This window comes from Suricata suricatta, chromosome 15 (genome assembly GCF_006229205.1).
Source record: "Suricata suricatta isolate VVHF042 chromosome 15, meerkat_22Aug2017_6uvM2_HiC, whole genome shotgun sequence".
In the NCBI taxonomy this organism is placed as follows: domain Eukaryota; kingdom Metazoa; phylum Chordata; class Mammalia; order Carnivora; family Herpestidae; genus Suricata; species Suricata suricatta.
The window spans coordinates 74,905,536-74,918,667 of NC_043714.1; the positions used below are offsets into that span (position 1 = coordinate 74,905,536).

The window sequence follows — 13,132 nt, forward strand, 5'->3', positions numbered from 1 at the left end:
GTCCGGGCAGACACCACGTGGGTGGTCCCTGGCCAGCTGGCAGCCTGGCGGGCAACTTTGGGTCGGGTAGATTCTCTCAGCTCTGCCTGGTAGTCTTGGTCTCACACCTGTCCTGGGAGAGCCACCCCAGAGATGGGGCAGGCTGGGGAGAAATGTAAGGCATACTTTGCAGGGAAGGAAGGAAGAAATCCATGCTTCATGCTCAGTCGCGAGTCTCAGAAGGCCTTTCTCCTTCGGCCTGCTCTGTCTCGCGGGTGGTGGGGGAGAACGTGATACCGTGGGGCAGGGGCGGGGGGGAACGTGAAACCGTGGGGGGGGGGAGGAGGACACGAAACCATGGGGGGGGGGGAAAGGAAGGAGAAAAAGTAATCATGATAATGACCATCACAACAAAGGATACTCATAATAAATAAATAAGAACGAAAAGAGGAGGTGGGCCAGTGGAACTTGACGTCAAACAGGACAAGTGACTGTTCTACCTGCACGGCGCGCCCCGCACTCTAAATGGACTTCCGCCGTCTCATCAGCCTGTGGTTGTCAGTAAAGCTGTGTAACCCGGGGGAAATGGAGCTGATGGGGGACGGGAAGAGGCTGTTTTTCAGTGTGCTTGGTGAGATCTCCTCGATCTTGTACGAGATGGAGTGGAAGTACTGGGGGGCGAGCTTGGTGCTGAAGGAGTTCTGCTGGGCGGCCGGGCGGCCCCCGTACTCCTGCGGGCGGTAGCAGGTGCAGGAGCACACGGACTGCAGGTCCGGCGCGTCCGCTTTGTAGCGGGGCCGGCCCGGCCGCGCCTCCTCGGGGATGTGGATGACCATGCTGTTGCGGTTCCCGGCCAGGGACGCCCTCTCCTCGGCGTCCCGCCGCTCGTCCTCGCTGTTCATGGTCAAGAACCTGAGGACTACCAGGTTCAGGAAGGCCCCGATGACCGTCAGCCCCACCAGGATATACATAAAGCTGAAGGCCACGTAGAGCGGCTTCTTCTGCAGGGCGCCCTTGGTCTGCAGGGCCACGTAGTCCCCGAACCCAATGGTAGTCAACGTGATGAAGCAGTAGTAGTAGGCATGGAAAAAGCTCCACTCCTCGCACTGGGAGAAAGCGGCCGCCCCGATGCACAGCGTCCCCATGCAGGAGAAGAAGCCCACGGTCACCATGTTCTCCATGGACACGTCCGTGTTGCGCATGCCACAGCACTTCTTGATGCGCTTCAGCAGGTAGCGCACGAAGGTGTTCATCCGCTCGCCCAGGCTCTGGAACATGACCAGCGTCAGCGGGATGCCCAGCACCGCGTAGAACATGCAGAAGGCCTTGCCCGCATCGGTGCCAGGGGCAGCGTGCCCGTAACCTGGGGGGAGGGGGGGAGAAAAACAGGGAGAAGGAGTGAGGAGAGGTCCGCAAGGTTTGGGGTGGGGCTGGGGCATGCCCAGAACCTGGGGACCGACAGGGAGAGCCAGGGTAGAAAGGTCACTGGAGGCTGGCGCTGGGAAGAGGGTGGAGTCCGGGAGCAAGCCCACGTCCAGGAGGGAAGTGGGGAGATGAATAAGGAACAATCTGTGAAGGGTCCTTTGCAATTCAGAGATGGGAGAGGTGCCTTGGGGGTGTTTCTGGGGCAGTTCAGAGGAGTGTGGAAGGCAATTCACTGCTAGTCTCACAGCAAGGCAAAGTTCTGGAAAGGAAAAGCCGCATACTCACTAATGAGAAGACTGCAGGAGTAGTGAGCACAAGGGAGAAAATGAAATATGCCTACCATGGACCAGTGTCATTGTTGCCCACCAGGCTCTCTGCTGAGTCCTCGGCCTACGGTGTCTCATTCTGACCTATCAACCCTACAAACCAGGCATGAGGAGTCCAACACCGAGGGCAGGGAAACCGAGTCAGTTACTGAATAGCAGGATGACTTGATTTCTTCAGAGCTGGGATTTGAACCCAGAGTTTTCAAGCACCAAAAATAAGGCAGAGATTTTAAGAAGAGGTGTAAGTGCAGGGTGTAATCTATACCCTGAGAGCAAAGACTTGTATCTGTTCCGTTCACAGACGGATCCCCCACACCTAAGGTGATACCTACCAGGTAGAATATTTAATAAACGGCGGAATAACATTGGGCCCCTGTGTGAATGTGGGCTTCTCAGGAATGAGGGAGCAAATAATCCTTCAAGACCTCACGTGTGTAAGCGCTTCTGAAACTCTTCATGTCACTTCAGTCATCCCCTACATCAACTATATACAGAGTTGGCTCATGTTTTCCTCACGTTGTGAATGAAGATGGTGCCTGGATGGTGAAGTCACCTGCCAGGGTCATCCAGGTAGTTAGTGATAACGCGAGAGCCAGGATAAGGTCTGCACGATATGGCAGAACAGGAAACTCGGCAGGCTCTAGTTCAAGTTCTGGAACTAATACTGCCCAGGGGGGAAAAATACCCGAATCGTGGGGCAGTATTTGGACTGAGACCTTGGAGGATGAAAGTGGCCTTCCAACATCTCAAATCCTGCCCACCAAGGAAGGCTTCCCTGAGTCACCCTGAGTCATATGCTCATGGGCTCATAGTTCTTGAACCACGTGCACTAACTTGGGCACCAAACCACCTCTCCCAACCCTGGCTTCTTCGTACATGGGTGACAGTCAGTCCCAGGTGGGGCTGTCCAGATCCGCTGAGTCAGAGAGCACCTAGTCCAGGGCCTCGTACTCCATGGGGACCAACCGTGCCCCAACCCTCCACCCTGTCCCCTCTGACTACTCAAGCCCACAGCTCTCCACCAGGGCGACATCGCTGATGGTCAGCCGGCCTCTCCCTCCCCTGGCACGAATGTGTGCCACGTACCACCTGCCCCAGGGACCCTACTTTTGCTAGAGCAACGACATCTCCTGTTTGCCTCCAGCATGCCTACACTTCATCCTCTCTGGCCCTCAGTCCCACTGGGCCAGCACCAAGCTCCAGCCCCTCAGAACCCCCACAGTCCGGTCACCAGAGGGAAAATGAAAGGACAAAGCTGGAGTCAGGCCAGAAACGATAAAATGCGGACAGAGAAAGCCAACGGGGGTGCAACCAACACAGCAGCCCAACTCCAACCTAAAGAACAGAGAGGAAACGGATCAAAAGTAAAATCTGAACGCCTCTCAGACCTCTAGGATAATATCAAAAGGCATCCCAGAAGGAAAAGAGAGTATGACCAAAAAAAGAAGAAACAAATAGAAAAAGTAAACAAATAGCCAAAATGAACCAAATTTGGTGAAAGACACAGATTTACAAATTCAAGAAGCCCAGTGAACTCCAAGCAGGAGAAATACAAAGAAAACCACCCATCAGAGTCTCAGTGCTGGAAACCAGAGAGAAGTTGTGAAGGCAGCTGGGCATCACAAGACGTCACGGAGGAAACAATCTCACTACCTCTTCCTTCTAATCCTGAACAACGGGAGCCAGGGAACAGTGGAAGCTTTAAAGGAGCTTTAAAAAAATACTGTTAACTTGGAATCGTCCAGCCACAGAAAATATCCTCTAAGAATGAAGTCAAGGGCCACCAGGGTGGCTCAGTCAGTTAAGTGTCTGACTGTGGTTCACATCATGATCTCATGGTTCACGAGTTCGGGCTTTCTGCCATCAGCACGGGGCCCATTTCAGATCCTCTGTCCCCTTCTCCCCCGTCCCTCCCCTCCTCCCTCTCTCTCTCTCTCAAAAATAAAATTTAAAGAAAACCAAAAATAATTCAAAAAAAAGAATGAAGTCAAAACGCATTTTTACACTAATGAAAACTTGTTCCCAGTAGATCCGCACAGCACAATTACTAAAGGAAGTTCTTCTTCCTAGAGGGAAAGGGTACCAGATGGAAGCTCAGGTCTTCAGGAAAGAATGCCGCACATCTTGGTAAACAAGCGGGTTTATATTTATATAAAATGCAGGGGTGGGGATCCCACTCTACCTCCATATAGCTCACCTGCGTGGCTGATACCAAAGCCAGATGGACGGTGGGAACCGGGAGACTGTTGGGCACATAGAAATGTGGTGACGTTAGCTAATGGCTCGGGAGGCGATCTATTTACTAGAGGAAACCGATGCAGCATTTGCTGGGTCAAAACCGCTCATGGGGTTCCCAGTACAGACACCCACGCCTGTCAGTAGCCACTTCCTTCACGGGGCCCCGGGCAGCTGCCCCAGCCCCGCGGCGAGTGGCTCGGTACTCTGGCCATCTGTCCTGCATTGCATCATTCTGGCGCCCCACAGTCTGTCCCAGTGTTCCATTACAGTGGTGAGACGCTGTCGTCAGATCCAGGCGTGACCGAGTGGGGGAGATGGATGCCCCCAGAGCCTTCCGTACGGGTAAACCCCCTGGCGCCGCGTGGCGTGAGCACAGGACTGTTCCCGCTACAGTGAGAGACACGTTGCTGACTGTGCAATGCTTCCGGGAACTGGACTACCAGGCAGGACATCCTCAATGTTCCCATCTCCACCCTGCTCTCTGGCTTCCAGTTAGTTCGGCAGGAGGCCAGAGGAAGGGAGGAAGGTGAGGACCTTGGTACCACGCCACGTCCGCCAGCAGGTTCACAGCCTGGAGTGATTCTCCACAGTTCCAGTAACTACTCCCAGCAAGGTGGACAGCTCTCCATCGGCGCCCATCCAGGGAGCCACACCTTCCCTGGAAGCTTTCCTTCCACCCATACTTTCCAGAAGAGTCTATCAACAGCCCACTAATTGATTGCTTGAACTGAGAGAGCTGCTTCCTGCAAAGGCCCTGAGACCCCGCCTGTATTCTGCCTGGACCTGCTTCCCGTCTCTGCTGCGACACAAACACTCCAACCACATCTACACATATCACGTGTGCATGCCAAGTGTGCACAGGCTATCTGTAGAACGCACGGGTGTAGCGTCCATGGGTACTTCATACAGGACGTGCGTGGCACAGAGGGGAAGCTTGTGAGCAGCAGTACGTGTGGGCAGAGAGGCCACCCCACCTACCTGACGCCCATTACAAAAGGCGTGCCCGATACACTCCTGGCGGGCCCGACGCAAGGACAAGTGCTACATGGAATATGTGTGTGTGTGTGCAGAGTACACTCGATGCACAGGACGTGTACGCCACATTCCCGTATACGCCACAGGGACTGTGTGCACGGATTCGAAATTCAGCAGCGTCCGCGTGATCTATGAGTTACACGTCGAAGAGGAAAGGAGAGATACAGAACGCACACGTGCCTCCCCGAGAGGAGAGTGAGGTACAGCCCTCCGGAGTCTCACGGAACGCGAGGGCCAGTTATGGTCCTGAAAGACGGGGTTTTCCATCCAGGCAGGAATGAGAGCACCCCGGCCTCCCTGGGCCGGGAGCCGTATTCATTCAATTCATGCCTTCCCTGTCCAGACTGGTGACTGTGCGCCAGGACCTGTGCTCGTCACAGAGGACCCGCCGGGACTTCTTTCCCCCACATCTCCCAAGGGGCTCCACCAGCCAGCCCGGGGCCCTCCCAGTGCCCAGCATGATGGGGCCTTAGTGGTTGAGCGCATGTGGATGTCCAGGCCACCGACCAGGCCACCGAGGACCGCCAGGCTGAGTTGCCTGTCCTCCTCAACCATCTCCCATCCCCTGACTCCTGGTGAGGACCAGTCCTGGCAGCTCAGGACCCACACCCCCGTCTGGGCTTTCCTGCTAAGGCCCCAGGCTTCCCCTCTGGGCCCTGCAGAGGTAACACAATGTCGGGAGCCCGTCTAGGACCACACTGCCCATCCCCCCACCGTTGTAGGAATAACTCCTCCTGGCAAAGCAGCGTCGAAAAGTGATGGACACGGCTCAGGAGGCGCACCAGGCCCGGGAGAGATACGGACACCAGGCAGCCCCAGATGCGCGAGTCACCCAGTTCACCAGACAGAGGCGAGGATGAGGCCGAAAAGGGGACAGCAGAGCGGCTTGCGGGGCCCTGGAGAGCCCAGGCCACCCCTGCCCCAGCCCCGTGTTCGGCGCCCCCTGCAGGCGACCAGCACGACCAGCACCCCGGGCCCCGAGAGCTGGAGAACACACACTGAGTGCAGGCTCCCTGCACACAGGGGCACAGCCGCTCGCGCTGTCCGTCCATCCATCTGTCCGTCCGCACCAGGCCCTGCCTCACCCTCCTGTAGAGTCAGGGACCGACTGGCTTGTGGCCCCGACGCTGGCCCAGAGAGGCTGTTCGAGTGGCCACGAGAGGCCAGGCCCTGGGTGTGGGGCCAGCCCGGGGGCCTACACATGAGGACAGTGCACAGTCTGAAAAGCCGGCCTGGGTGCTGCACCCCAAACTCCACTCTCCCCCAGTTCCAGGGCGCTGGAGCTCCGAGGAGTCACCCGGGGGTCCGTGTGAGGCGAGGACCCATCCAACCCCCGGCCCCTGCCGCGTCCTCGCCTGCGGCACCTGCAGTGGCCCCAGCCTCCCGGCCCCTGCCAGAGCCCTACCCCATCTTCAGTGTGTGCGCAGTGCCGTGGGGTGCCCAGGCTGGCCAGGACAGAGCTGAGTGACCCTGGGTGAGTCCAGTGCCCACACCAGGGAGGCTCACAGGTTCCTGCCCCAGCATGGGAGCTGACAAGGACACAGATTGGAATCGAATTCAAGGGGCCTTGGAGCCGTGAGGCAGCAGAGTCCTTGTCAGACAGCCCCCGGCCCCCAGAGACCCAGCTTAGTGCCCTGGAGAAGGGGGGCCAGCGCTTAAGACCCAGGAGGCATGTGGCGGGGCCTCCCCAGCAGAATCAATCATCTGCTCTGCCTGGTGCGGAGTTCCAGCGTGAAGCCCATGCTGGGAGCTGGGGGGCACGGGGGAAGGACCCAAGTCAGGTGGGATGATGGCCTGTGGTCACTGCTTCTGGGGACCCTTCAGGGTTTTGATGGATAAACAGGAGTTTGCCGGGAGGAAAGGGGCTGCAGACTGCTCGCGCTGCCCACCTCTGCTGGAGTCCAGACGTCACTCGGTGCGTCAGGCCCGTCTGGCCCCCTCCCTGGGCCTGGGCCCGGGCCCCTGCTGTCAGCAAGTGGCAGGGCCCAGAACCCGGCCTCCCTGCCAGGAGTGCCAAGGACAGGGAAGGGCATGCGTCGGGGTGTGCGGTGCAGGAGGTTTGGGAGGAAGGAGAGGAAGACCCCGTGTCCTGCCCCATATTCTAGCACATGAACCCCCACCCCTGGGAGGGCATCCACTTGCTAAGCCTGGAGGGGGACTGGCACTTTGTAAGAGCTGTAAGGTGATTTGTTATTTGCCTGGGAAAGGCCCTCCGCATCACCCTCCCCATAATTTTTTTTTTTTTTTTGAGACAGAGAGAGACAGCATGAGCAGGGGAAGGGCAGACAGAGAGGGAGATACAGAATCTGAAGCAGGCTCCAGGCTCTGAGCTGTCAGCATAGAGCCCGACGCAGGGCTCAAACCCACGAACCGCGAGATCACGACCTGAGCCAAAGCTGGACGCTCAACCAACAGAGCCCCCCAGGCGCCCCATCCTCCCCATAACCAGAGGGGCAAAGTGGTGCCCCCAGCTCCACACAGCAGGCCATCGCCACATGGACTGCATTCCCCTCCCACCGCCCTCTGGCCACACTGTGAGCTCTGAGGAAGTCCTGCCCCCTCCTGAGTCGCCTCCATGACCCCAGAGTGTGGCCTGGGGGATGCACTTGGGGTTCCCAGGAGATGCATCACTGTGTAAATGAGTTCTGTCTTCCGGGCCCTGCCTGAGCCCAGGGTGGCTGGGGGCGGATTTGCCCGAGACAATGCATCAGCCAGCCTGACCTCATGGCCTCTTTAATATCCTTCGTGGGTCTCCTTGATCTGTCCTGGGGGAGACTTTGAGAGAAGAGGGCTGCGTCTCCCAGCTGCGGCTGGCTAACAAATAAAATGAATAGGCTCCGGTTTTCCAGAGGGAAGGACGCGGGGAAGAGGGTAATCACACTCGATGTTTCTGGTGGGTCTGGGGCTCCCCGGAGAACCAGTTGTGGCTGGAAGGCAGTCCTCCTTCCAAGACGCCCGGTGCTCCTCACTAGCTCCTCCCAGACCTTCCAGAAGCTGACGGCCACAAGGCACGAGAGGTTTCCCAGAGCTGGCTCCTGTTCCGGGCAGTGTTTCATTAAAGATGCCGTGAGCACCGGGCAGGCTCTCCCCACTGTGAGGAGTGAGTGAGGTGGCTGGACACTCTGGGTCCCAGCCCCGCCTCGCCCCTGGCACTCTGGTGCTCCGGAACGGTCTGTGGCTCCCTTTAGCTCCCTGGAAGTCGGGGCCCATCAACAGCTGGCCTACATGACTTCCTCGGGCTTGCACAGCACTTCACAGTTTGCAGAACTTCCTGCTGGGCAGTGCCCCCGCCCCTGAAGCCCACCCTGATCCCTTGGCCCGAATTCTAATCCAGGACATAGCAATGGACAAGCCTGGCGCCCCGGGCGTGGCGCCCATTCAGGTTGGATCCCTGACTCTGCCCCTGACTCTGGGGGGTCGTCTCCCTCCCCAAGCACACTCACTCTCTTCTGTCAAGTTCAAGGGGGGTGCTGCTCCCTGAGCCATCACAGCCAGGGGCTGGGTGAGGGTGGTGGTGGCTGTCAGCCCCGGCCCACAGCCGCCCGGGCTGGGGACACACTGCCCTGCACAGGGAGGGGGATGGTGACGCAGGCCTTGGGCAGTGGGAAACTTGCTACTGGAAGAGAATGAAATATTTATAAAGGACGCACAAGGTTTGTGTGCTGATAGGAACTACAGTAGGCGCACATTCCATTAAAGAATGACTCAGGGTGGCTTTGAGCAGGGAGGTCCCAGGGAGGGGGTGCCCTCGGCCCCTTGTGCTTCCTGGCCGGCTCCCCCGCTTCTGTGTGCAGCACGCCTCCCACTCATCCACCCTCCCACGACGCTGGCCTTGCTCAAGCCCCCAATGAGCTCCGCATGATCATCAAGACCCAGGTGTCTGCAAACACCAAAAAGGAAAATGACTCATGGGCCTCATGGGCGACCAGGGGGTGGGAAGTGGGCAGGAAGGTTCTCAGGAGGCTCCTGGGTAGGATCAGCGAGTCCCAAGGTCTGCATTGGGCTCCATCTGCCACTTCCTGACCATGACCTTGGGAAAGCCACCTAGACCCTCTAAGCCGGAGCGTTCTCTCTGTGAAGGAGGGATGTGGAGGGAAGCAGTCTCCTGCAGTTACGCAGCCCCGTATAGTTTACAAAGCTTCTCCGCAGCGGTTCTTCCATCCACAGGGACGTCCCTGCCTGCAGCCGCCTCAGGTCGCCTTTCCCTCCCTACAATGCAACAGAGCCCGGTACCACGGCATGGGCCGGGCTCAGGTGCGGGTATCCGTTCGATCCGTTCAAGGGGACAGGGCTTCTTGTGGGCTCTCACTGGATGGCCAGCCAGGCTCTGAACCAATGAGCCTTTTGCTCTTTCCCGCCAGACTCGTAGGGTGCTAGAGTGTGATGTCCAGAGCCACTGAAGTAATTTCAGCACGTGAGGATGGGTGCAACTACAGAAGAGAAATCCCTGACCTGAGAAATGGGGCGGCTCACTGCACCCGAGTCTGAGCCCAGCCCAGAGTCAGCCCTGCTCCCCAATAAGTCTTTTGGCTTCAGCCCGTGTTTTGATTGCAGCTGATTAACACTCAACATGCTCTACCCTTAGCATGACTGCAAATGACGAGTGACCGTTTTGTATTGAGAACACAGCCCTCTTCGGGCCACCTGCCCGGCACCTGACACGGCTTCTCCTACACGCGCCTCAGATCCGTCCGGGGGGAGACGGGCGGGGCGGAGAGGCGCCGGCCCGCTGCACAGCCCAGTCCTTAGAAAGAGCGGCTGCTCCAGGGCCCGGCAACGGGGCGCAGGCCAGGGCGTCTCACCATCCTGATTTTTAAAGAGAAGCTGGAAATATGAATTTTGTAAATGTACAGTCTAATTGGTGTCTAATTAAACATTTTAGTGGCACAGGCCACACAAAATAAGACAAAACAGACCATCTGTGTAAAACAGGAGGTCGTGATGCTCTAGAAATGGGAGAAAAGGAGATGAGAAGCGCAGGACAGAAAGGAAAGCGAAGGCGGGGGAGCGGAGACACGAGGTCAGCGAGCCCGCCACTCCCGCCGCCGACCCGCCACGGCCGTGAGCCCGGGCGCAGCAATCACCAGCCAGTCCATCCCACAGATGCACAAGACCGAGGCCGCGTAGGTGCCATCACCACAGATGCTCCTCCCCACGTGGGCTGAGGCCTCCGTGCAGATGGGAGAGCCACACCCAGGCGGGCACAGTCCTCCCGGGTAGACTGAGGCCCCGCCCACAATCCCCGTCGGGAGCTCCGCCCCACAGAATACATGAACCCATTTCACAGATACAAACCCTGAGGCTCTTTCCCAGGGCCCTCAGATTCCAAGTCCCAAGCCCTCAACCCTCCTTGGAGCCATAAGGAAGCCCCAGAGACTTGCTTACTCACAGGTTTGGCACTCTGTGTTCTCTGGAGGAAAATCTGGCAGATTTGGTGTCTTATTTAGTGAAAGAACATTTCCCTCATATACTTTTAAGATTATTATTAATTTCCCAAATAGTTCCCCTTTGGCTTCCCTTCATTTTATGGCTTACGGGGAAAAGGGGACCTAAAAATTTATTTTTAAAAAGTATATGAGCTTAGGGGTGCCCGGGGGGCTCAGTCGATAAAGCATCTGACTTCAGCTCAGATCATGATCTTGCAGTTCATGAGTTTGAGCCCCGTGTTGGGCTCTGTGCTGACAGCTCAGAGCCTGGAGCCTGCTTAGGATTCTGTGTCTCCCTCTCTCTCTACCCCTCTTCCCTGCTCATGCTCTGTCTCTCAAAAATAATTTTAAAAAATTTTTTTAAACTTAAAAAAAACACTAAGACATTTCTGACCACGGCTCCTGACCAGCCTTTCTGCTCCTCTGGCCTGGGTGAGGCTGGGCAGGCTGGATGTGGGTGCCAGGCAAGGGCACAGCCCGTGCTGGCTATAGGGAGACCACGCTCAGCCCGTGGGCCTGGCGCCCACTCCCGCGGCTGCCAAATGGACACCTCATCTTCTTGCTTGTCTGCGATCATCCCTGAGGAGCACCTCAGGGCGCAGACCCCAGCTGCCCCTCCCACCGTCCCCTCCATGTTGAGGGGATCCAGTGGGATCAAATAACGTGACTATCACGAGCGATGAATGAGGTGGGCTGGGCAGCCACATGCACGTCTCAGACAGTCTCCAGAACGATCGTGCAAGGTGGGCATCAGCGAGCCCTTGGGGGGACAGGTGCATCCAGGGGGCCCTGCTGGAGGAGGCATGCCCACCCAGGAGTCCGCGGGAGAGAGGTAGGCTTTACAGCTTTCTCCGCTCCAGCGCAGACCCAGATTACCAAAACAGGCATTCTTTAAACATGATTTCCAGCAGTTGTGCTGCAGGTATGTAGCCCAAAGAGCTGAAAATAAGTCTTAAGATACTCGTACGCCCGTATTCACAGCGGCCAAGAGGGAGAGACAACCCCCATGTTCTCCTGTGGGTGAACAGGTGAGCAAAATGTGGTCTGTCCCCACGACAGAATATTATCCGGCCTTGAAGGAGAAGGAGGTTCTGACAATGGGAGAATGTGAATGAGCCATGAAGTATTATGCTAAGTGACACTGGGCACCAAGCCCGCACCGTAGGACTCCACCCACAGAGGTGCCCAGGAAGTGGTCAGCCGAGGCTGGGGGAGGTTAGAACACGGGGTGGGGGGGTTGCCTGTTGGGTCCGGGGTTTCTTCTGGGGTCATAAAAACGTCTTGGAACTAGATAAGGGTGGTGATCACATGATATTATGAATGGACTAAATACCACTGAATTGTACTCGTTAAAATGTCAATTTTATGTTGTATGAATTTTCAGTGAAAAGAGTAAAGAAGCTATTTCCCATTTTCTCCCTGAGGATGAGGGAGGTGGGGGTGGCCGAGGCCTGGGGGTCTGTGGGATTCTGGGAGGAGGGGCTGAGCTGGCCTGGGCACACGGGTCCCCAGCAGACTAAGGCCACTCTGGAGAAGCCCAGGCTCTCAGTAGCACCCCCCCACACCCCCAGCAGGCCTTTGGGGGGAGGGTACACAGCCTTCACAGGGCCCTCCATCTGAGGACCACTCACCAAGCCTGCCCCGCCGCTCTGTGGGCTCCCTTACCGACCCTCACTGGGGCCTCTGGACGCAGGTGACAGGCATTGGTCCTGAACCAGCCACCAGCCACCTCCTCCCACAGAAGGCAGGCAGCTCTGAGAGCGCAGCCTGGTTGGCAGAGTCGGGCTAAGGGCCTGGACCAGGGTAGGGCCTGGACTGGGGGGTGGGGTGGGGGAGGGTGGCCAGCTCTGACCCAACACCTGCGGCAGGACAAGGTCAAGGTCAGCCCCACCCACTCGAATACCCTGAGCCTGGAGCACAAGCAGAGACCACGCGGCTGGCAGAGGCTAGAGCCCAGCACCCACCCGGCAAGTTTGCTTCCGGAAGAGGCGCCTCCACAGGGCGGGAACTTGCTGGAAGTCCCTGGGGCCGCGCTCGGCCAACGGCAAAGACCGAAGAAGCTCGGGCGCCCTCTGGCGGGAACGTGGCGGCATAGCGCCGCCAGCTCGGCCGCAGCTCACGTTTCCCTGGGCGACACCCAGAGCCATTCATCTCTTCCTTAGTGATACTTGTCACGCGGTGAGTCTCTTCTCAGAAGTTCCCATCAGTCAGCAGCAGCGCTGACGACATAGAGGACCACAACCACCTATACCGATGGCGCAGGCTGGGCCAGGAACTGAGCTAAATGGTTTAAAGACTCACTTGCTCTGGGGGAGGGGCACCCTCTGCAGGTGCATGCTGTCACCTCCACAGCATGGAAACGTGCCTTGCCCCCACCCGGCCTCCCACGGAGGCCTCTGACACCAGGCACAACCCAGCCCCACTGTGGACATGGTGGCGCCCACCCCTTCCAGAACATGCCGGAAGCCCGTGGTTCCCTTCAGGCCCTCCTGGGTCCCTTCCCAGTGAAAAACAAAACAAAACAAAACAAAACCTCCTCACTCTTCTCTCCTTTCCTCCTCACCCACAGTACAGAATCCACCCCCCCCAAAAGAAACTAGAAGAAAATGTGGTAAAACAAACCCATATTTAAAACCTTAAGTTCAGGGGCGCCTGGTGGCTCAGTCGGTTAAGCGTCCGACTTCAGCTCAGGTCATGATCTCG

The 13,132-nt window shown here is 57.6% G+C and overlaps 1 protein-coding gene across 1 annotated transcript; it reads right to left on the reverse strand.

Annotated features, from left to right (window-relative positions):
• Window positions 1-375: 375 nt before the first annotated feature.
• KCNK9 (potassium two pore domain channel subfamily K member 9) lies at window positions 376-12,580 on the reverse strand. Its single transcript, XM_029923333.1, has 2 exons — window positions 12,394-12,580; window positions 376-1,342 (listed from the first exon to the last, which is right to left on the reverse strand). The coding sequence occupies exons 1-2, from the start codon at window positions 12,578-12,580 to the stop codon at window positions 501-503; spliced, it is 1,029 nt and encodes a 342-aa protein (XP_029779193.1). The 3' UTR covers window positions 376-500.
• Window positions 12,581-13,132: the final 552 nt, after the last annotated feature.